The following is a 25,401-nucleotide window of genomic DNA, read 5'->3' as shown; positions in this document are numbered from 1 at the left end:
AAAAACTGAAAACCTTCATGCTAAAATCAAAGACAAGAATGCCCACTGTCACCACTCCTGTTCAATGCAGTTCTGGAAACATTAGCCACAGCAATTAGACAAGCGAAAGAAATTAAAGCAATAAAGATAGGAAAGGAAGACTTTACACTCATTATTTGCTGATGATATGATACTCTACATAGAGGAGCCAAAAAACTCTGCCAACAGACTTATAGACTTAATTGACAGAATCAGCAGAGTAGCTGGATACAAGGTCAACACTCAAAAATCAATAGCCTTCTTGTGTAACAGAGACATGGCAGGGGGCATCACAATCCCCAACTGGAAACTATACTACAAAGCCACTGTGATAAAAACAGCATGGTATTGGGAAAGAAACAGACCTGAGGATCATTGGAAAAGATTGGAAGATACAGAAATAAGTCCAGACATACTCAGCTACCTCATCTTTGACAAAGGAGCCATAAATTCTCACTGGAGGGTAGTGTCTTCAATAAATGGTGTTGGAAAAACTGGATTTCAACCTGGCAAAGATTAAAACTAGACTCTTATCTTTTACCATGCACTAAACTAAAATCCAAGTGGATTGAAGATCTAAATATTAAAACAGAAACAATAAACTTGCTGGAAGATAAGTTAGGTAAAATCTCCAAGATATTGGCATAGGAAAAGACTTTATGAACAAATCCTCAGTAGCACAGGAACTAGCACAAAGAATCAACAATTGGGACTCATCTTATTAAAAAGCTTCTGCACTGCAAAAGAAACCACCAACAGAGCTAAGAGACAATCTACAATTTGGGAAAAATATTTTACCAGCTGCACCTCAGACAAAGGATTATTGTCTAGAATACATGAAAAACTCAAAAAAAATCAGGCCCCCCAAATATAAAGACCTCTTTCAAAAATGGGCATCTAAAATGAACAGACATTTCTCAAAGAAGTAAAAGCAACAAATAAATATATGAAAATATGTTCCACATCATTGGTCATTCGAGAGATGCAGATGAAAACAACACTGAGATTTCACCTCAACCTGGAAAGAATGACTGCTATCATGAAATCAACCAATAACAAATGTTGCCAGGGTTGTGGGGAGAAAGGAAGTCTTCTCCATTGTTGGTGGGAGTGCAGACTGGTGCAACCACTATGGAAATCAATATGGAGATACCACAAAGAACTAGGATTGGAGGTTCCATTTGACCTAGCTATCCCTCAGCTGGGTATTTTTCCAAAAGAATTAAAAGAAACACACCACAGTGATATATGTGCACCCATGTTTATAGCAGCAGTTTTTTATAGCTAAAACTTACAAACAGCCCAATTGCCCATCTGTTGGAGACTGGATAAAGATGTGGCTTTTTTTTTTTTATAAAATTGAGTACTACTCATCCATAAAGAATGAGAAACTAGAGTCAATCATAGAAAAATAGATGCATATTGAGGCCATACTCATAAGTGAAATAAATAAGACAAATTTGTAAATATCAAATAGTTTCTCTTGTGTGAAAATCTAGAAGTGTACATAAGATCCAAATGGTATAATTGATAATGTGAAATAGGAAGAAAAGGACTAAAGATGTAGGGGAAGTGGGAAGGGTAGGGGAAAAGGAAGAAGGGAAAAGAAAAAATATAAGAAAATGAAAATATGGAAATAAAGTTTTTGTAAATAGGGAAGGGAGGAGTGGGTGAAGGGAGGGTAGGGGTATGGGGAAAAAATGAGAACCAAGACCTGTCATGTAAAGATACAAGGTCCCAATGATGAATGTAACTGTACTGTATTCCTAAAAAGTACCCATAAACTCATTGATAAAAAAATTTGTTGTTAAGATTTTAAAGCAGAAAGTAGAACTGCTGTTAGAGTTAGCATTTAATGGCATTGATAATGTATCTGACACAGATATACTAAATGTTTTCCCCTCTCTCAAATTTAGTCACAGTAAGTCACATAAATTGATTCTTTTTAAATTTTGTCTAATTTAGATTCTCTTGCCTTCAGCTGAATGTAAGATTCTTCAGTTAAATTAGATTTTAAATTTGCTTTTATAAAATCAAGAAATTATTTGCTGAAAATATCAAGAAATGTACCTTCATTTGGGCATATTTTTCTGAATATAGGAAGTGTTTAAAATTAAAAATCATCACAATTAAGCTCAGGAGAAATAGATATTATTGATAGTAACAGCTCATAAAATCGTTGGGACAAATGTAGTATTTCTTTAGTTTTAGGATATTTCTTTTCCTTTGATTCTTTTTTTAAAAAAATATCCAATTAGTTTGTATTTGGCCACTCTACAATTGAGTACCCACCCCGCTTGCAAATAGAATAGTTAGAACAAGAAAATAATATAGAGTCTGGCTATAGTGGTGCACACCTGTAGTTCCAGCACTCATGGAGGCCATGACAAGAGGTTCACTTTGAGTTCAAGGCCAACCTAAACTATATGGTGAGACCCAGTAGCACACACACTCCCCTGCCTGCCATTCCATGTCATATCTCACCGACATGGCAGCTCCAGACTTAGCATACAATATAGGGAGGCACAATGTATGGGCACACTGGCATCGCACTCATTATGCAGTGGAGCCTGCTGTATCCATTTTAGCCTGGTAAAAATGTAAGTCTTCCTCCGGCAGCCAGTGCTAGCCCAGCCCACAGCCCTGTTGCTCCTGCTTAAAACGGCCTAGGGTGAAGGGCAGGTGGCCCCAGTTGTATGTGAGCACTTTCTCTGGTGCTGCAGCTTGACCCCCAGCACCATGGACAGTGGAATTAGTAATATATTTTCTAAGTTTAATTTTATTTTTAGTAGAGTATAGGACTTTTATTTTTTTTGGTACCAGGGATTGAACTTAGGTCCTTGAGCTTGCAACGCAGGCAGCAGAACCACTGAGCCAAATCACAGCCCAGGACATAATTTTTTGATCAAGTTATAACTCAGTCCATTTAGGATGGTCCTTCAGATTATACTCTTTTTAAGGTGCTATATTTACTAATGGGTATTACATGGATGTGTATTTCGTTTACAGACCCAGATCTATAAAATAATATCAATCACGGAAATGAATAACCAATCAGCTTTGTTTCTCTAAGAAATATGTATCTCTAAAATTTTCTTTTAATTTATGTGTAATTAAAATCATTAGTAAGTAGTTTAAGAATGAATCCAGACGTATTTAATAGGAAATTACCAGTAAAGAGTTGCCTGGGAAATGATTGGAATTTAAGTTCTTAGAATTTTACTCCATTAATGTGTGCTTTAATATTTCAACTTTGATATATACTTCAGGAGGGCTGACATCGTCCCTTATGTTATCTTTACTTTGAGCAACAAGTTCATGATTATAAATATCCTTTTATAGACAAATTTATGTTTCTAAACTATAGTACTTTCCTATTTCTTGTATATGACATCAAATATATATTATTTTTTACACATTTAATTTTAAACAGTAATACTATAAATAAAACCCTGTACTACTCTTCTTTCTTTGAATATCACATAATAACAGTCAAGTGCTCATACTTAAATATAATCAATAGTAAGTAGGTCAAATTTTGATTTTTCATAGACTGAACCATCCCAATATTTCTGAATAGTGGTAGTATTTGTAGGACCAGAGGAGACTTGCCTGTTTTATGTGAGAATATACTTGCTGAATTAACAGATACAGCATCATAGCATAGAGATGTGGGACCAGCAGTTCAGAATCAAAAGTTTTGTCCAAGGTTTCACAAAAAAAAACCCTGAGGTAATTACTAAGTAAACTTATGTGTCTTTCTGCTCATTTCCTCACTTTTGAAATTGGGATACCAACTTCTTCCTACAGTTGAAAAATTCAGATTTTTTTATTTTAATAAGAAAAATGTAATTTTAATGGCTAGTATACTATAAATAAAAATAAATGTTATGTATTTGTTCTACAATATACCTATTTTAGCAGTTCTTTAGTCCAGCCATTAAATCAATTGCCAGAAAAAATTTAAAAGCCACTCTTTATTACACATTTACAATATATTTGACAATCTTCTAGTTAAATGAATCACTAAATTACATTGTGAACATGCATTGCTCGTTTTGACTTCTAAAAGTCAGTCAATTTTTTTCATTTTTTTCCAGTGATTCATCCTGAAATTGTAAAAGGTTAACATGGCTTTCTAAAGTATCTATTGGTAGGGGTTAGCCTCAGTTCATTTGTACTTACTATTCTGTTTACAAGAAAAAAAGTCATACTGAAGCTATTGTTAGATCTGTACAAAAAGGATAGTCAGATTTTATTGGTAATAGAAGGGGAGAGAAATAGTAATAATTGGAAATGAAATGGAATATACCCTGCTAGATTAGTTCCCAGAGAATATGGTTTATTTATCTTTAACACATATCATTTGCCTAAGAACATGTAGTAACTGACTAAACATCTTATTAATATACTTTCTACCCAGATTATCATTTTCATTTGGTAAATTGCAATTTTTAATTAAAGAGCAAAACCTCAGTCTGTAACCATCAAAGTAAGTATATAGTGTCAATGTAAAATTAGAGCACCAAATCCTAAACCCAAGAGCAATGAAATTAATAGTGCATTGTTGCTGTGCTAGATTACCTCTTAAATAAAGTTTAGTTTGTTACATGAAAAACATTAAAATAAATCCATTATTTTTACACTTTCTATAAAGACCAGCGATTTATATAATCAACATTATAAAAGCTTCAAAGCATATTTTTAAAATGTTTAATTATTATTTACATTTATGATTGTTCAACTGTTGTAAGGTATGCCAATTCCTAAAATGGAAAGAAAAAATAGCAAAGAAAGCAGAAAATAATGAACCCAATGACCCAGTTCACTGAATAAATGTAGATGATCACCATATCCATGTCAAACCACCATCCACGGCTGTCATCCTCAAAGTGCAGATAATCCATCCTATGTGCACCATGTGGGAATTGCCTTCTTGTAACTGGAGCTGCATGTCTGTGGAAACCTAGAAAATATATAAGCAAATATTTTAAAGCTCATGAGATTCTGTTAAGTACTCAGAAAGGAAGCTGCATTATGAACATAATACCATGATTTCATTGAGTGCTATGTTGTGTTCATGGCAGTTTTTTTCCATGATAAAGTTCCCTGGTAACATTTCTGAGACATATATTTTGTGAAATGCTGTTTTCATTTCTTTGTATATTTACATGCTCATTACTTAATAGTTTGAGTACAAACTTCAGTGCCAATTATTTTGTTGGTTTACCAATTTGTAATATTTAAGGTATTTCAATTCAATTTTCTAAATAGTAAAAATCTGAATATTTTGCTTTTTATTTATCTACTGACAACTTTAAGTATTTCTGTGTTTATTAGTGTAAGGGAGTGAAGACAGCACTTTCAACTGAAAAGAACTTCCAATTCTGGTGATAAAGGTAGTGTAAAGCTACAGATTGAAGTAAATTCTATTTCATCCATTTAAATAATTGAATAATATTAAATTTCTGGCCTAGATCAGGCTGCTTATTGGACAAGGTTACATCATCTAGGTGTCAGTGTGTTATTCAAAGTCAAACTTACTTAATCAAGGACAACTCTTTCTGTAGTAAAGTGGGAAAGTGATAAACATCTGATTAGCACGAATTTCTTTTAAATTTTTGAGAAGGTGACAATAAGTTTCAGAATTTCTAAAACTGTTAATTTCATGACATGATTACAATTTCTACACCAAAATCAGACTAAAAATCACCTCACAGATATTGTTTGGTAAACAGCAGGTTAATTATGATCTTAGAAAAATTGTCAGAATATTAAACATTGTGATTGCAGATGCCATTTAAAAAATGTTAATGAGAATTACGAATTCATTGGGCAGGAAGGAGGATTATGTGAATTAATACATATAAGGTACATGCCTGGCCCATAGTAAGGGTTCTATAAGTGCTAGATTCTTAAGTGCTATTGTTAATAGTAGTTATGAAGAAGAAGCGAACTTTTCCTGCCAGTGTTTGTTATTCCTACTACTTCTGTTCTTTCTGGAGAAATCATTAAGCTTACAGTTCTTTGTTCAAACAAATGGCTTTGTAACCATGTCAAGTAGGAGCTGACTTTTTTTGCTAACTTCAAATAGGTTGTCAATATCGTACTGAAACTTCAGAATTTATTAAACATTATGGAGAGAATATACACTACATTGTAGTGGACAATGATTTAAAGGTATTTTAAGATGGTACTTTGTCTTAAATTCTTACTGTAGAATAATTTGTAATTTTTTTGTTATCATCTTCATAGAAGCCAGGTTGAATTTATTTTATTGTAATCAATAAATGAAATTAATTTAAAGTTAAACTTAACTTCTTCCGAATAAGATAAATAGTAAGGAAAAGGATTTTGTTGGCTAGCATTGAGCTTCTGAGGGCCAAAAACCTGTAATGTCTACAATTTGTGCCCTAGGAACCAATTCTTGTCTCCATTTAAAATGTATGGTAAGGCAGGGGATTTAGCTCAGCGGTTCAGTGGCCTGCCTTGCAAGCGCAAGGACCCGAGTTCAATCACCGGTAAAAAAAAAAAAAAAAGTATGGTCTAGGTAGAGATATTATACTGAAAACTATTATGCTAATGTCTTTATGAAGTATGATAAAAAATATGGTGAGGCTGCGGTCTGTTGAGTGCCATCCAGCATACAATGTGTCCTCATCCACCTGCTTCACCAGATCTTGGACCATGAAACTTCTGGCTCCTCCCCAAAGTCAAAGTGACCATGATAAGTAAATGTAAATTGATTCAGGACATGAGAAGCCATAAGAATACAATTAAAGACATCCATAATAAAAGAAGAGTTCTAAAATTGCTTCAAAAATTGGCAAGAAAAATAGGATAAGTGTGTTCAGAGCAAGGGGATTAATGGGAAATATGTCTTCTACATTATTAATTTTTAAAAGACATTTAAACATCCACAGTACTCTTGATCACACCTCATATTTTATCTATGCATTTTAAAGAGCACATAAGGACACATGCCTTATATATTTTTGCAATATATTCCAGTGAGAAAATAAAGCATACTGCAGTGAACATTATACTAGTCAAGAAATGTAAAGATTCAGATTCTTGTGCCAATATTCTACCTACTAATTGTTAATTACATGTTAATATGATACATTCAAGATTTTTCTAATTTGAATAATTTTTAAAAATACAGTGGAAAGTTTTTCTATGTTTTATTCCTTCATACTTAGTATAAATTCCTAGAAACATATTGGACTTTATACACCAATAGACTAAGGTAATTAATATTTTACATTGCATTTTAATGTTGAAAGCGATATTAGCTATTTTTGTTCATTTGCATATTGTAATTTTATTGGATTCATAAAACAAGTTGGCTGTTAGGTGATAATTCTCCCTGGATCTCTCTCTGTACACCTTTCAAGTAGAGGTACTAATTGATTTTGTTCTAGAGTACCTTCTCAAAGATATTTTACAGCCAAAAGTCATATACATTTTTAAGTCTCTGAAAGAATTTCCATAGAAATGGAATCTTTGAAGTTCTTCTAAATCTAGCCTACAGAGCTATTTGGACCTGAAGTAATTTTAGGTTAGAGGCAGATTTTTAATACGAGTCCATGTACTTGATTGGGCTTATTCATATCTTCTAGTTCTCAAGTCCCGTTTGGTAATCTTTATTTTAAATATATATGTTTTCAGGGTGGGATGGTACTGGGGAGTGAACTCAGGACTTTACGCTTACAAAGCAGGTGGAGAAACCACTGAGCTAAATCCCCAGCCCCATCTTTATAAAATATTAACCTATGTAATTCAAGTTTTTAAATGAACTGAACTAAGTTTTGATAGGTGTGGTACACTTGGGGCTTTTCACATATATTTGAAGCTAGTCTCTGTGAGTACCTGTTTTATTTATACTTTTATGCCCCGTGGGAGTTAGATATGCCTATGAAACTTGAGCAGTGAAAATGACTGTCAAGAAAACACAATGTGTATTGTTTCTGGGTGGGGATCTTTATCAGTTTAAAATATTGTAAGGGTCTCTTTCTCTGCCACAACAACCAGTAATGTACCAGACAGATGGTGCTCTGTCATCTGGGTTCCTAAAGCTTGGCTTGATGTGGAGTTGAGCACTTAGCACCTCAGGGGAGATTATTTCAGTGATACTCTCAATCTGGATGAAAAATAGTAAAGTACCCTATTAAACTACTTAAGAAATGTGGTAAAAATGGAAGTTAAATCTGTTTATTTTTCATAGTGAAATAAAAGAGTAAGAAAGACCTGTAGAGAAAATCTCCAGGTTGCTATCAACTTTGGCTGGAATATAAAGAACTATTACATTCTAAGAATCCAAGCCGGGCATGGTGGTGCACACCTGTAATCCCAGCACTCAAGAGGCTGAGGCAGAAGAATCGCTGTAAGTTCGAGACCAGCCTGGGCTACATAGTGAGTTCCAGGTCAGTCTCAACTACAAAGTGAGACCCTGTCTCAAAAAAAAAAATCCGAAAAATAAAAAAAGAATACAAAAGTTACTTCTGTTTTGTAAAAAAGAATTTTACCTTCGAACAATTCCTCTCATATCTTAGAAAACAAGACTATTTTTTCTAAAACATAAGGTTCCAATTTATCTTCATAACCAAAGACAATATGCTGAGCTCCATATTTCAAAGCTTATTTCAGAGACAGACTGTCTACATTTATTTTATTTGACTTTGCAATATACGAAGTTTGCACTGTGCTTGCAATACACAAATACAATGAGTATTTGTTGGGCAGATAGATTAATGCCTGCATTTGAAAATGGATTTTAGAAAATAGAAAAATGAGTCCCACATCAACACTTTAAAATTTATTTTCTGAGGAAACGAATATCATGAATGTATTTGAAAGAAATTTTGTAGCTCTCATGAAATAATTATTGTTCAATAATTATTGAATATTATTATTCAGAGATCCCCCAAACCAGCATTAAAAAGAAGACACATTCTCTTATGCATGTGCAATGGGACAGATAAAGTTTAAAGCAGTGCTTTGTTGCTCTGTATTCTTCATATTACATAAGACTTTTCTGTCAAAAATGATTGATATAAGTAGGTCTTTGCAGAGGTGGGGTGATTTATTTATAGTCACAAATAGGTATAGAGTCTTTTCTGTTAATATACTTGAAAAGTTATTGCAAATAGATTTATTGTGCCATTTTAACCATACAATCGCTCAATAACATTAAGTGCACTCACAAAGTTGTACAACCATCACCACATTTCCAATTTTTTTCATTATCCCAAACAGAATGATGACCATTAAACAATAACTCCCCCATTATTTTTTTAATAACTCCCCATTTCTATGTTTTCTCATGTCCTGATAATCTAATCTACTGTGTCTATGAATTGCCATTTTAACCATACAATCGCTCAATAACATTAAGTGCACTCACAAAGTTGTACAACCATCACCACATTTCCAATTTTTTTCATTATCCCAAACAGAATGATGACCATTAAACAATAACTCCCCCATTATTTTTTTAATAACTCCCCATTTCTATGTTTTCTCATGTCCTGATAATCTAATCTACTGTGTCTATGAATTTGCCTGTTGTGGATTCTCAAATAAATGGGAATCAAAGAATAATTGTCTCTTTATGTTTAGCTTATTTATCTTGTTACAATGTTTACAAGTTTGTCCATATTAGATATCGAAGAACTACATTCATTTTTATGTATTTTATTCTTTATTATCCATTTTATGTATATAACACATTTTGATTATACATTCCACTGCTGATGGAAATGAGCTATTTCTACCTCTTGGCTACTGTGAATAATGCTTTAATGAACAATGACATAGAAGTATCTGTTTGAGTTCATGTTTTTAAGTTCCTATAAAACTATCCAGTCATATAGTAATTTCATATTTAGGTTTTTGAGAAAACTTCAAACTGTGTTTGAGCAAGCTTCAGTTTGTAACATTTTACATTCCAACAAGCAAGATATAAATATTTTAATTTCTTCTTGTCAACACTTATTTTCCTATTATTATTATTATTATTATTATTACTTTCACCTCAGTATGTTTGAATATTCTGTGGTGTTGATTTCCATTTGCCTAATGACAAAGGATGTTGAGCATCTTTTCAAGTGCTTCTTGGTCATTTGTATGTCTTCTTCGAAGAGATGTTTATTCAAGTCCTTGACCCATTTTTAAAATTGGTTTGATTGCCTTATTATTGAGTTATAGCATTTTAGTGTAAATTCTGAGTATTAACTTATCAAATACTTAATTTTCAAATATTTTGTCCAACTCTGTAGGTGCCATATTATCTTCATCATTTTGATAAATATGTTCTGACACAAAATATAATTTTTTTTTGTATTTTCTGAGACAGGGTCTCACTATGTAGTTCAGACTCTTCTGGAGCTCACTGTGTAGCCCAAGCTGGTCTTAAACTCACAGCGATCCTCCTGCCTCAGTCTCCCGAGTGCTGGGATTACAGGCATGTGTCACTATGCCTGGCTCACAAAATATAATTTTAATGAAGTAAATTTTCTATTTTTTGTTGTTGTTTATGCTTTTGGTGTCATTCAATTATGTATATACATTTAATGGACATCTAATAATTATGCATATTTATTGCATATTCTATGATCTTTCAATACATACATACAAGGCAAGAATTTAGTTTTAGAGTAGTATGATGTAAAGGATCAGTTCCTTCTTTCCTTCTATAAATTTGATTGTCCTAGCACTGCTTCTTGAAGTAAATCTAATTGTATATTCTATAATTCTATTTGTAAGAATATATCAATTTGTAACTGTATATCCATTATTGTAAATTACTTGTATAAATCTAATTGTCCTAGCATTCCTTTCTACATTGAATGGACATAATTAACACCATGTCAAATATTAGTTAGCCAGACGTATATGGTTTGTTACTCTACATTCTAGTCCATAAACCTTACGCCACAACCACAATGTTTTGATTACTATTGCAATTAGCATTGACTTTATGAACATAGTTCTATTTTAAGATTTTTTTATTTGGTTATTAATGGCCCATTGAAATTCTATATGAATTTAAGAATTAACATTTCCATTTCTTCAAATTCAGCTCTTGAAACTTTGATGGGGATTTCACTGAATTGGCAGCTAGCTTTTGGTAGTATTTATATCTTAATATTAAGTCTTCTAATCCATCAACATGCATAGCCTTTTGATTTATTTGGTTTGTTTTTAATTTCTTTCAGTAATGATTTATACTTTTCAAGTTTGCAAAAGCTTTTCACAACTATAGTTAAAATTATTCCTAGATAATTTATTCTTTTAGATGCTATTATAAATTGAATTAATTTCTTAATCTTTTTTACTTTTTTCTCATTGAGCTTATTGGTACTTTTTAAGTATACAGTACAGTTATATTTATCATTGGGATCTTGTACCTTTACATGACAGATCTTGGTTCTCATTTTTCCCCCATACTCCTCCCCTCACCCATTTACAAAGACTTTGCTTCCATTTTTTCATTTTCTTATATTTTTTTCTTTTCTCTTATTTCCCTTCCCCTACCCTTTCCAATTCTCCTGCACCTTTAGCCCTTTTCTTCCTATTGCACAGGGTCAGTTATACAATTTGGATCTTATTTACACTTTTAGTTTTTTACACCAGAGAAACTATTTGGTATTTACATATGTGTCTTATTTATTTCACTTGGGAGTATGGTCACAATATGCATCAATTTTCCTATGAATGACTCTAATTTCTCATGCTTTATGGCTCAGTAATACTTCATTTTATATAAAATACATATTTTCTTTATCCAATCTCCAACTGAAGGGCAAATGGGCTGTTTACAAGTTTTAGCTATTACAAACTGTGCTGCTATAAGCATGGTTACACATGAATCATTCTGGTGTGATTCTTTTGGGAAGACACCCTGCAGAGGGATACATGGGTCAAATGGGACTTCTAATCCCAACAGTTAAAGATATCTCCATATAGATTTCCACAGTGGTTGCACCAGTCTGCACATCCACCAAGAATGGTGAAGGGCTCCTTTCTCCCCTCAACCCATTAGTCATTGGTTGATTTTCTGATAGCAGCCATTCTTTCTGGGGTGAGGTGAAAGGAATCTCAGTAAAAACAATCATCTGCATCTCTCAAATGACCAGTAATGTTGAACATTTTTTCATATATGTATTTGATGTTTTTACTTGTTTTTTCAGAAATTTCTGTTCATTTAAGGTGCCCATTTTTAAACTGAGTTTTTAATTTTGGGTGGTCTGATTTTTTTATAGCTCTTTATAAAATCTACATAATGGTCCTTTGAGGAACAGCTGGTAAAATATTTTTCACACATTGTAGATTATCTTTTAGACAATCTCTTGCAACTCAGAAGCTTTGCAATGCAGAAGCTTTTTAAAAAGATGAGATCTCAGTTGTTGATTATTTGTGCTAGTTCCCATGTACTGAAGATTTGTTCATAAAGTCTCTTGCTATGCCAATGTCTTCCAGAGTTCTACCTAATTTATCTTCCAGCAAGTTCAGTGTTTCTGCTTTGATATTTAGATCTTTAATTCACTCGAATTTTAGTTTATTCCATGGTGAAAGATAGGGGTCTAGTTTTAATCTTTGGCAGTTGAATTTGTTTTACTAACACCATTTATTAAAGAGGCTATCTTTCCTCCAGCGAGGGTGTTTGGCTCCTTTGTCAAAGATAAGGTAGCTGAGTATGTCTGGAGTTGTTTCCGCATCTTTCAATCTATTCCACTGATCCTCAGATCTGTTTCTCTGCCAGTACCATGCTGTTTTTATCAAAGTGACTTTTTAGTATTGTTTCAAGTTGGGGATTGTGATATCCCTGCCATGTCTCTGTTGCATAGGATGGCTTTGTCTATTCTAAGTCTCTTCTCATTCCAAATGAACTTTTGAATTATTTTTTTAGTTCTGCAAAATATACTGTTAGAATTTCAAACAGGATTGCATTTAATCTGTATAGCAGTTCTGGTAGTGTGACCATTTTCACTATGTTGATTCTTCCTACCCAAGAGCAGGCGATATCTTTCCATTTTCTGATATCCTCTTTGATCTGTAGTTTTCACTGTAGCCATCTTTTGCTTCTTTCATTAGATTGATTCCTAGATACTTCATTTTTTAAGGATGTTTTTGTGAAAGGAATCATTTCCCTAATTTCTCTCTTAGTGAGTCTGCTATTTACATACAAGAAGGCTATTGATTTTTGAGCATTGACCTTGTATCCAGCTACTCTTCTGATTCTGTCAATTAAGTCTATAAGTCTATTGGCAGAGTTTTTTGGCTCTTCTATGTAGAGTATCATATCATCAGCAAATAATAACACTTTTAACTTCTTCCTACTGAATCTTTATTCCTTTTAGTTATTTCTCTTGTCTAATTGCTGTGGCTAATGTTTCCAGAATTGTATTGAACAGTAGTGGTGATAGTGAACATCCTTGTCTTGTTACTGCTTCTAGCATGAAGGTTTTCAGTTTTTAGCCATTTAATATATGATGGCTGTTGGTTTTATTTAGATAGCCTTTATCAAATTGAGATAAAGATCATCTATTCCAATTTTCTGCAGAGTTTTTTTCATAAATGGTTGTTGAATTTTGTCAAGTGCTTTTTCTGCAAGAAATGAGATGATCATATGATTTTTGTCCTTGACTCTGTTAATATAGTGTATTACATTTATTGATTTATGTATGTTGAACCAACCTTGCATCCATGGAATAAATCCGACTTGATCAGGGTGTATGATCTTTTTTCTTTCTTTTATTGAGTTTATTGGTACATTTTAGATATAGAGTACAGTTACATTCATTGTTGGGATCTTTTACCTTTACATGACAGGTGGTCTTGGTTCTCATTATTTCCCCTTGTCCCTGTCCTCCCTTCACCCCCTCCTCCCCTCCCCATTTACAAAGACTTAATTTCTTGATCATCAAGAAGATGAAACATCCTGACCACGTCAGGTTTATTCCAGGGATGCAAGGATGGTTCAACATATGTAAGTAAATAAATGTAATACACTATATTAATAGAGTCAAGGACAAAAATCATATGACCCTCTCAATAGATGGAGAAAAAGCATTTGACAAAATTCAACACCCATTCATGATAAAAACCCTGCAAAAATTGGAATAGGTGGTCTATATCTCAGCTTAATAAAGGCTATCTATGAAAAACCAAGAGCCAATATCATATTAAATGGCCAAAACTGAAAACCTTCATGTTAAAATCAGGAACAAGACAAGGATGCCCACTATCACTGCTCTTCTTCAATATAGTTCTGGAAACATTTGCCACAGCAATTAGACAAGAGAAATAAAGATAAGAAAGGAAGAAGTTAAATTGTCATTATTTGCTGACAATATGATACCCTACATTGAAGACCCAAAAAAACTCTACCAAAAGACTTCTAGACTTAATTGATACTTTTAGCAGAGTAGCTGGATACAAGGTCAACACCCAAAAATCAACAGCCTTCTTGTACACAAATAATAGAGTCACTGAGAGAGCAATTATGCAAACAATTCCTTTCACAATAGCATCCAAAAAAATGAAGTATTAGGAATCAATCTAAAAAAGAAGCAAAATACCTCTACACTGAAAACTACAGCACTCTGAAAAAAGGGATTGAAGAGGATATAAGAAAATGGAAACATATCCCCTGCTCCTGGGAAGAAAGAATCAACATTGTGAAAATGGCCATACTACCAAAGCCTTTATACAGATTCAATGAAATTCCAATTGAAATTCCAACACTATATTTCACAGAACTAGAAAAAAGAATTCAAAAATTCATTTGGAACCAGATGAGACCTAAAATAGCAAAATCCATCCTAGCCAACAGACACATAGCAGCGGGTATAACAATTCCCAATTTGAAACAATACTACAAAGCCACTATGATAAAAACAGCATTGTACTGGCAAAGAAACAAATCTGAGGATCAGTGGAACAGACTGGAAGACAGAAAAACAAATCCAGATGTACTCAGCTACCTCATCTTTGACAAAGGAGCTGACCATCTTCAGTGGAGGAAAGATAACCTCTTTAATAAATGGTATTGGAAAAACTGGATTTCACCCTACCAAAGATTAAAACTGGACCCTTATCTTTCATCTTGCACTAAATTAAAATCCAAGTGGATTAAGTATCTAAACATTAGAACAGAAACACTGAACTTAGTGGAAGATAAGTTATGCAGAACTCTTGAAGACATTGGCATAGGAAAAGACTTTATGAACAAATCCTGAGTAGCATGGGAACTAGCAGAAAGAATCAACAACTGGGATCTCATCTTATTAAGAAGCTTCTAAACTGCAAAAGAGACCATCAACAGAATTAAGAGACAACCTACAATGAGGGAAAAAGTTTTTGGCAGATGCTCCTCAGACAAAGGACTACTATCGAGACTACATATAGATCTCAATACAGTCAGCCTCACTAAATATAAAGACCCAATTCATAAATGGGCATCTGAAATGAACAGATATTTCTCAGACAAAGAAGTAAAATCAGCAAATAAATATATGAAAAAATGTTCCACATCACTGGTCATTTGAGAGATGCAGATGAAAACAACACTGAGATTCCACCTCACCCCACAAAGAATGGCTGCTATCAAGAAATCAATCAATAACAAGTGTTGGAGGTGTTGTGGGGAGAAAGGAACCCTTCCCCATTGTTGGTGGGAGTGCAGACTGATGCAACCACTATGGAAATCAATATGGAGATACCTCAAAGAGCTTGGACTAGAGGTTCTATTTGACCCAGCCATCCCTCTGCTGGGTATCTTTCCAAAATAATTAAAAGAATCATACCACAGTGATATATGCACACCCATGTTTATAGTGGCACAGTTTGTAATAGCTAAAACTTGGAAATAGTCCATTTGCCTATCAGTTGGAAACTGGATAAAGAAGTTGTGGTTTTTCTATAAAATGGAATACTACTCAGCTGTAAAGAATGAGAAATTAGATTCATTCTTAGGAAAATGGATGCATATTGAAGGTATGCTCCTAAGTGCAATAAATAAGTCACACATGTAAATACCAAATAGTTTCTCTGGTGTTAAAAAATATAATAGTACATAAGATCCTAATGATATAATTGACCATGTGAAATAGGAAGAAAAGGCCTAAAGGAGTAGGGCAAATGGGAAGGGTAGGGGAAAGGTAATAAGGGAAAAGAAAAAAAATATGACAATGAAAAAATGGAAATAAAGTGTTTGTAAATGGGGAGGGGAGAAGCGGGTGAAGGGAGGGCACAGAAAAGGGGAAAAAATGAGAACCAAGACCACCTGTCATGTAAAGGTACAAGATCCCAATAATGAACATAATTGAACTGTATACCTTAAATATACCAACAAACTCAATAAAAGAAAAAATAAAAAAAAATACAAACACTTTATTTCCATTTTCTCATTTTAATTTTTTTGTATGATCTTTCTGATAACCTTCTGTATTCTGTTTGCAAATATCTTATTAAGGATTTTTGCATTTATGTTCATTAGGGAAATTGGCCTGTATTTCTTTTTTTTTTTTTGGTTGGGTCTTTCCTTGGTTTGGAAATTAAAGTAATACTTGCTTCCAGGAATGAATTCATAAGTATTGCTTCCCTTTCAATTTCATTGAAAAGTTTAAAAAGTAGAAGTAGTAGTTCTTTTCTAAATGTATTTTAGAATTCAGCAGTGAATCCATCAAGACCTGGGCTTTTCTTCATAGGTAAACTTTTAATTATATTTTTAATTGTACTGATTGTATTTGGAGTGTTTAGAATTTTTTATCTACTTCATTCAACTTTGACAATTCATAAGTATCTAGAAATCTGCCCATTTCTTCTGTATTTTCCATTTTATTAGAGTACAGGTTCTCCAAGTAGGTATTGATGATCCTCTGGATTTCTGCTGGATCATTTGTGACTTCACCTTTTTCATTTCTAATTGCATGGTTCTGAGCCTCTTCTTACCTTTTTTTTGACAAGGTTGGCTAAGGGCTTATCAATTTTATTTATTCTTTTGAAAAATCAACTCTTTGATTCATTAATTTTTTTTGGTATCATTCTCTTAGTTTCCATTTTATTGATTTCCAGTCTGATATTTATTATTTCCTCCCTTGTATGATCTTTGGGTTTTTCTTGCTCTTCTTTTTCTAGTAGCCTAAGATTCACCATTAGGTTGTTTATTTGAGCATGCTCTATTTTCCTAGTGTGGGCATTCACTGCTATGAATTTTCCATGTAGAACTGCTTTCATTGTGTCCCATAGATTCCTGAATGTTATACTGGCATTATCATTTATTTGTAAAAACTGACTAATTTCTTGTTTCATTTCCTCTGTGACCCAACAGTTATTCAGGAGAGTGTTGTTCAATTTCCATGTGTTTGTGAAGTTATTACAGTTTCTTTTGCTATTGATCTCCAGCTGAATTGCACTATGGTCTGATAATATACATGGGATAACTTTGATTCCTTTGCATTCATTTAAACCTGTTCTATGAGTTAGTATATGTTCTATTTTGGAGAACGATCTATGTGCAACTGAAAAGAAAGTATACTTTGATTTTTTTTGTGGTGAAACACTCTTCAGATGTCTATAAAGTCCATTTTTCAAAAACCTGGTTCAGTTCTAGTATTTTGTTGATGATTTTTTGTCTAGGTGATTTGTCTATTTGTTATAGTGGGGTATTTAGTCCCCCACTACAATTGTATTAGTGTTTATTTGGTTTTTCTTGTCCCTTAACATTTTTTATATATTTTGGGACATTTATATTTCAACCATATGCATTTATGATTATCATTTCCCTCTTCAATTTTTCTCTTTTCAAGGGTGTAGAGGCCTTCTTTTTCTCTCTTAATTAGTTTTGGTTTGAAATTTATTTTGTCTGCAAAAAAGAAGCTACCCTGTTACATGGAGAACTGTTTTCCACCCTTTCATTTTCAGTCTATGAATTTCTTTTTGAACTAGGTGTGTTTCTTGCATAGAACATAATGTTGGATTTTGCTTCTTAATCCATTCTGTCAGTTTATTTCTTTTAATTGGTGAATTGAGGCCATTGATTTGATGGTATGTACTGACATCACTGTCATGGTACTGTCCTGTTGTTTACTCTTTTTAATTTTTATCCCTCCCTTTAGTTTCTTGCCATGCTAGTTGATTTGCTCTGTTGGGCCTCAAGGTTTTTTTGATCTTCATTGTCTTTTTCTAGGATATTGTTTAGAATTGTTTGGAGTGCTGGTTTGGTATTCATGAAGTTTCTCAGATGTTCTCTGTCATGGAAGTTTCTCATTTCCCCATCCATTTTGAAAGAGAGTTTTGTAGGATACATCAGTCTAGGTTGGAGGTTAATTTCTCTTTGGACTTGAAATACCTCACTCCAGGCTCTCTTTGACTGGTAAAAAAGTTTTGTGTTGAAAATTTTGCTGTGATTCTGATGGGCTTTCTTTTGCATGTATTTGTTCCTTTTCTCTAACTTCTTGTAGTATTTTGTTCTTCTGTTGTGTTTCTGGAATCTTAACTATTATATGTGTATGTGCAGATCTTCTTTGATCATGTCTAGTTGGAGTCCTATATGCCTCAATTATATGTATATAAAATTCTTCTCCTGTTTGAGAGGTTTTCTGACATTAACTCTGTGAACAACTTTTTTATATTATTTGTATTTTCTCCTGCTACTTCATGGATTCCTATCAGTCTCATGTTATTCTTCTTTGCATCATCTGGGAATTGTTGGACGAATTTCTCATGATCGCTTACTGTCTTTAAGAGATTGCAAATTTTCATGGTCACTGACTACAATATCTGTAATTCTATCTTCACATTCATTTATCCTGCTGTGAAAGTTTTTGATACAGTTTTTAATTTCCTGGATATCTGTGTGAATCTGTTTCAGGGATTCCATTTCTTGCCTATTTGTGGGGGACAGTCATGGCCCACTGGTGTTTTTACATTTGAAAGATAACTTCTTTCTCTACAATTAAGGCATTGATACAATGTGTGGTCAGGATGTTCCTAATTAACATTTGGTAACATTTGTTCCTTTTCAAGGACTCTGTTTGTTAAGCTTGTTTGTTCTTTAACCCTGCAAAAGGAGGAACTGGAAGAGATAGCCAAAGATCTGATGTTATCAGTAGGAGTCAGGTGCTTCCTGTTGATAGCCAAAGATCTGATGGTATCTCTAGGAGTCAGGTGCTTCCTGTTGATGTGCCTTTAAAAAGAGCAGTTTCTGTGAAATAAAGCAGATGTCTCTTGGTCTCCACTCAGGCTTGAGTATTCTTTTCTTTCTTAATCCTCACTCCTCAACTCAGGCATGTTTGTGTTGTGATGGCGGGACCACCACAGTGGCACCCAAACAGGGACCTGAGTATCAAGGAATCTAGTGAAGGACACCACAGAGAAGAATGAGGCCTCAGTGAAAAGGTAAGGAGCCATGATTTTTCTTGTAAATATTAAAAATGGGAGCCAGCAATAGTTGCATGCTTTTTGTACATATGCTTAAAGATTTATTGTGTGTCGGTGGTGCTAGAGTAGGGCACTAGCAATTGTGTAATTTTTTAGAATTTGTTGAAATGGTTTGTCCCTGGTTTCCTGAAGAAGGCACTGTAAACTTAGATACTTGGAGTAAGGTAGGAAAACGATTACAGGATTATTATGCTGCACATAATACCTAGCAAGGTACCTAGCAAGGTACCCATGGGTACTTTCCATTTGTGGACTCTCATCCAAGATAATCTGGATCCCAGTCACACACACACACACACACACACACACACACACACACACACACACACGAGAGAGGGAGAGAGAGAGAGAGAGAGAGAGAGAGAGCCCTCTTTAATTGCTCTAGCTTCAGAGCCCCTTAAAAATCAAAAACCTGTTAGGATCAATTCTCAACCTCTTTTGTCCCCTGTTCAACAAGAGTTACAACAAGCTTTAAATATTGAGAAAGATTTATCTGGATTTTTCCTTATCTGCCCAGTATTTGATGCTCAAGATGCTCAGGAAAGCCCCATTCGTCAACATCCTCCAATTCCTTTTAAACAATTAAAAGAATTGAAAATGGCTTGCACCCAATATAGACCATCAGCCCCTTTTACTTTAGCAATGCTTGATTCTCTGGCTACTGATGCTTTATCTCCTTTTGATTGAAAACAAATAGCTAAAGCTTGCCTGGCAAGGGGCAATTTCCTTTTGTAGAAGTCTGAATTTGGAAAACTATGTAAAAAATCCCAGCAAAATTAAATAGGACACAGAGAGGGTCAAATACTATTTATGATAAAATGGGAGAGAGCTCGTCTACCCTGCTCATCTTGATTTTAAACCATTTCCAGGAGGTCCGTTGGACTACAGCTGACCTTGGGCTCCACATAATTAAGAAAGATTTCAAAACAACCCAGCCTAGGAGTTACACAAACTTCTGCTCTATGACAGCTGCTAGTGAAAACTAGTTTTGGTAACATTTCTTGTGCATTACAAATTCTTAAACTGCGATTATAGGGTTAACTTGTTCTTTTCTAAAAACTCAAGGTTAATACTGTTCTATTGGCAGCCAGTCAAATTTTAAGATGTAACAATCTAAAAACAGAAAAAGGACACTTTAAACTGAAATTTGTTATAGAAGGTTAATAGTAAATGAGATAGAAAAATATAAGGAAAGCTATAAGTAAGAGTTATACTTTTGACATGAAAGGTTTTTGTATGTTCTTCTTGTTAAAAATAGGTAAAGAAAGATATACAAGACCAGAAGGCCTAAATATGTAGAGAAGATGTGTGGAAATGATTTATTTATGCATGCTTGTTGGTTTCAAGTCTGTTATAAATGGTTTACATTTACAGTCAAGAAGAGCTTTCATTCCTTTAACCCTAATTCTACAAGAGATCTCTGTTAATTTTGACCTGCAAAAGTGTTGACTAGTCATAACTAAAAGATTTTATAATTCAATTGGCCAAAACATCTGAGTGCACTCTAGTTTGAATTGTCTTATATGTTTGTCTGTCTAAATGTTCAAAAGTGTTTGCTTATATTTTTGATCAAAATGACGTCAAATACAAATACATTGTTGATTTCTACAACCTGGCTTTATACGTTAAATTAAAAAATTAAAAGATAATTAAATATAAACTTTTAAGTTTGGGTACACTCCTGTTGGTAAATAAAGAAGCAGCTGCTCAGAAAATTTATTCTGATCTTTGTTCACTAATGGGAGCCGCCCAAATAAATTTCATAGCCTTATAAAAAGATATGCCTTGTTAAATATGTTGTCAAAAATGCTTACATTGGTTATCATCAAAATGCTGAATTCTAAAAGTTATTGTAACATGTTTATGATGGTTATCTTCAAAATATAATATTTTCTGTTAAAAAAGGGGGAAGATCCTGTTGATACAAAGCTACATTACAAGACATAAGATTTCATATAATTATAATTATTATTGCTACTTTTCTGGTATACAAAATGTATTCATGTTTAACCATGCAGGTTTTCCAGCATATTGTTTATGATAACAACCTTTTGGTCTAGGTTTTCTCCCTTCTCTTCTGCTCCACCTACTTATGGTTACAGGTACATTTATAGACCCACCACTATCCCTGAACAACTTGAAGCTGGGTTTCCACTGAGGAGACTGGATTGGGACCCCAACGATGAAGCAGCAGAGAAAACTCCAGGATGTGTCTCGGTGCACATGCAGAAATTTCATTCCACAAAGCAAAAAGTGTCCCTTCTTTATCCAGAACAAGGATTTAATGGGACTGGTGAAACTCCACAGTCCTTAATACTACAATTTTATGGAAAAGATATTATGTTACTATACCTCAGGAAAGTTTATTTAATGACACATCTCAAGAGCTTTTGGACTGGTCACTTGGAAATTCCACTGACTTAAGCTTATCTGAAAGACTTTGGTGGACAGATTCAGGTTTTTCTCAAACCAACACTTGGAAACTTACTGCTGCATTGGGAGAAATATGTTTATGGTCATATGTCAAAGCTATTAGCCTCAGTCTTGGTATTATTGGCATAGGGGCCTCTAATATGTGAAATACCATAAATACTGTGTTATCTCAAGTTAAAGAACAGTAGAAAAAGAGAATAATGTCTTGTGTTAATGCTCCTTATATGCTATTAGTGGGAGATGTCTCAGTTGTGTATGAAAATGTTAATTAATATACTATCAACTGTTTTAATTGTAAATTGACCAATTGTATATTCTCAGAAATGATGACTTCCTTTCATTCTGTAATGGTTTGGAGACAATCTCCCTTTGTAATGATGCCTGTAAAAATTAATGAGTCCTGGTATGAGGATCAAGGGTTACAAATGTTGGTAGAGGTAGAGAAAACTACATATCAAACCTCCACAACCTATGGTATAATCCCTGCTGAGGCAGGTAGTCAAATATGGGTAAGAGAATTGTGGAGAAATATCCAACCTAAGACAGAGCATGAGTATTAAATTTCTAATGGCTTGATGATGAGTAAGGGATTTCTCTGGACATTTCTCACCTAAGACAGGCACAGTTTTTCTACTGAGCTTGGAAAGTTCCTGCTCTAAATATAATAAAAAGGGGGTAATGTGGGGGCCAGTCATTGCCCACTGGCATTTTGACATTTGAAAGATAACTTCTTTCTCTACAATTAAGGCATTGATACAATGTGTGGTCAGGATGTTCCTAATTAACATTTGGTAACATTTGTTCCTTTTCAAGGACTCTGTTAAACTTGTTTGTTCTTTAACCCTCCAAAGGGAGGAAATGGAGGAGATAGCCATAGATCTGATGTTAGCTGTAGGAGGCAGGTGCTTCCTATTGATAGCCAAAGATCTGATGTTATCTCTAGGAGCCAGGTGCTTCCTGTTGATGTGCCTTTAAAAAGAGCTGTTTCTGTGAAATAAAGAAGACTTCTCTTGGTCTCCACTCAGGCTTGAGTGTTCTTTCCTTTCTTAATCCTCACTCCCCAACTCAGGCATGTTCATATTGTGACAGCTGGACTGCCACACCTATTTTGGTCATTCATGGTTTCCATTTCTTTCCTATGCTGGGAATTCATGGCATATATCATGGTCCTGAGCTCATCTATTTTTTTGTCAGTTTCTCTTCTAGAGTCTCTAATCATGTCCCTCATTGTGCTCATCATCTGTGTAGGTATCTGGGAAATTATTTCTGTGTAGAATTTTTCTAGAGACTAATTGATCTCTTGTCACTTCTGTGCTATCAGTTAAGGAGGCCCAGGTGGTTGACTGTCAGAAATTTCCACCTAATTTCCCCTAGAATTTGCCATTGGTGAACTGGAATTTTGTCTTTGGGTCTTGCTAAAGTGTTGTCTCATTTTTATTTTTGTTGTTAGGCTGTCCTTGGTTTAATTCCTGGGTTGGGACTTTGATCTTCCCTATATACCTGCTCATTAGCTTTTGAGTCTCTAATGACTCATAAACACTCTCATTTTCATAATATCAGAAAGGACAACTCTTTAAATCAATCACAACTCTTTAGCACAATTTATCCAATCAGCAATACAACAGAATTAAGCACAGCTTAGAAATTGCCCATTTGTGGTAGTTATTAATCTATCACATTTAACCATGTGAATTAAAACAAAATTGAGGACCGACCCAAAATATATTTATAGTGAATAGTCTTCAATATAGCAATTTTATGCTTCAGTATGGGGATTTGGGAATTAAGAGGAGAGGTATAGATAGGTAGAAGAATAGGAGACAGTTTCAAGTGAAGCCAGAAGACACAGGATGATCACACAAACTCTAGGAAAGTGTTGAAGAAAAGAGGGAAAGACAGAGTGCAAGAACAAAGACAAGAACAGAATAACTTAACAGTAATAGGGACATCATAAATTATACTAACTTTCCCTTGAAACTAATGAGACTTGAATGAAGGAAAAAGCAGAAAAGAAAAAGAAAGAAGAAAGCCAAATTAGGACATTAACAGGAACAAAAAGGGAGATGAAGCATAATGTGGGGGAGCAAGAGACTGAGCAGGAAAAAGAAAGAAAAAATGATAAATTTGAAAAATGGGAAAAAATTTAAAACTAAATATTAAAAATATGACGAAAAGAAATTAAGAAAAAAATTCAAGAGCTTCTTTCAGAGTATATCTCTGCTGTCACAATAGAACAAGTAGGCAGCAATGTGCAGAACTAAGTCAGTTAGTCTCGGCTAGCCAATGGCAGACCCCTGAGGTTCAGGCTAAATTCTGGCTGCAAGGCCCAACTTGTGCTCCATTACCTCCTGTAGGATTGACCTCTTCAAGGTTCTACTAAAGGTTCCCACTGTCATTCTCCTGAAGATAGTGCAAGTTCTGATGGAAGGTGGTGATCCCTCCAACTTACCAACTATGAAGGTCTGATGGGCCTTTATTGAAGTTCACTTCTGTTCTATCTTCTGGAGCTCATTATAATGGCCTTTATGACCACCTGCCACATGTCCAGGTACTGGTACAAGAGGGAGGGAAGCCCAAGAGCACAGTGAGGGGTGGGGAAATGCTGCAGAGGTGCCTGTGAAGCTGGGTATTCCTCACCAGTCAACTCCAATGAAGGCCTGGTGTGCTGGAGAGTCCCTATGCAGCTGGGCAGTCCTCACTGGTCTGCTTCGATTAAGACTTGGGGCACTGGCAAGCTCCCCTAGCAGCTGGGCTGTCCTCACTGGACTGAAGACCTGGGGTGCTGGCAAGTACTCCATGCAACTGGGAGGTCCTTATCTGACTGAAGGACTGGGGTACTGGTGAGCTCCCTGTGCAGCTGCACGTTCCTCACCAGTCTGCTCCAATGAATGCCTGGGGTGCTGGCGAGTTCCCTGTGCAGCTGGGTATTCCTCACCATTCTGCTCTGATGAAGACCCAGGGCATTGGTGAGTTCTCCATGCAGCTGGGCCACAGTTTTAGTTTTTAATTTCCCTAGTGCCAGGAATTGAACTTAGGACCTTGTGCTTGCCAGGCAGGTGTGGAGCCATGAAACATCTCTGGCCCTACTTTCTTAATATTTCTTACTACTGATGGATAGAAATGAAACTGAGTTTTGTGTGTTGATCTTGTATTCTGTAATATTGCTAAATTTGTTTATTACTGTTAGCTTTTTAAAAATGCTTTGAATTTTCTGTATACAGGGTAATGTCTATAAACATACACTGTTTTATTTATTCTCAAATTTGGATTTTTTTTTCTTATCTAATTACTCTCACTAGAACTCCTAGCACAGTGCTGAATAGAAGTGGTAAAAGTGGGCATTCTTGTCCTGTTCCTAATTTTAGACTTTTTTTTTTTTTTTTTTTTTTACCATTGAGTGTGTTAGCTGTGAGATTTTTCTTTTCTGAATGCCTGATATGATACAGAGGAAATTCTCCCTTTATTTCTAATTTTTTAAGTGTTTATCTTTTTTTTTTATCA

The 25,401-nt window shown here is 34.4% G+C and overlaps 1 protein-coding gene and 1 long non-coding RNA gene across 4 annotated transcripts in view; one reads left to right on the top strand and one right to left on the bottom strand.

Annotated features, from left to right (window-relative positions):
• Positions 1-3,993: 3,993 nt before the first annotated feature.
• Rnf180 (ring finger protein 180) overlaps positions 3,994-25,401 on the bottom strand; it is a 167,637-nt gene continuing 146,229 nt past the window's right edge. For 2 of the 3 annotated variants that reach the window (XM_010637229.3, XM_010637230.3), the window contains one exon: positions 3,994-4,984. In XM_010637229.3, the coding sequence (XP_010635531.1) occupies positions 4,785-4,984 (200 nt within the window). In that variant the 3' untranslated portion in view covers positions 3,994-4,784. The remainder of the gene's footprint in view (positions 4,985-25,401) is intronic. The other variant, XM_019209463.2, reaches the window with a different exon arrangement.
• LOC104871366 overlaps positions 19,264-25,401 on the top strand; it is a 64,104-nt gene continuing 57,966 nt past the window's right edge. Inside the window, exon 1 of the long non-coding RNA XR_782858.2 lies at positions 19,264-19,425. This is a non-coding gene — a long non-coding RNA (uncharacterized LOC104871366). The remainder of the gene's footprint in view (positions 19,426-25,401) is intronic.

Source organism: Fukomys damarensis, unplaced genomic scaffold (assembly GCF_012274545.1).
Source record: "Fukomys damarensis isolate Sample0158 unplaced genomic scaffold, DMR_v1.0_HiC HiC_scaffold_1, whole genome shotgun sequence".
Taxonomy (NCBI): domain Eukaryota; kingdom Metazoa; phylum Chordata; class Mammalia; order Rodentia; family Bathyergidae; genus Fukomys; species Fukomys damarensis.
The sequence above is the reverse complement of the archived record's forward strand: the minus strand, read 5'-3'. Positions and strand labels throughout refer to the sequence as shown.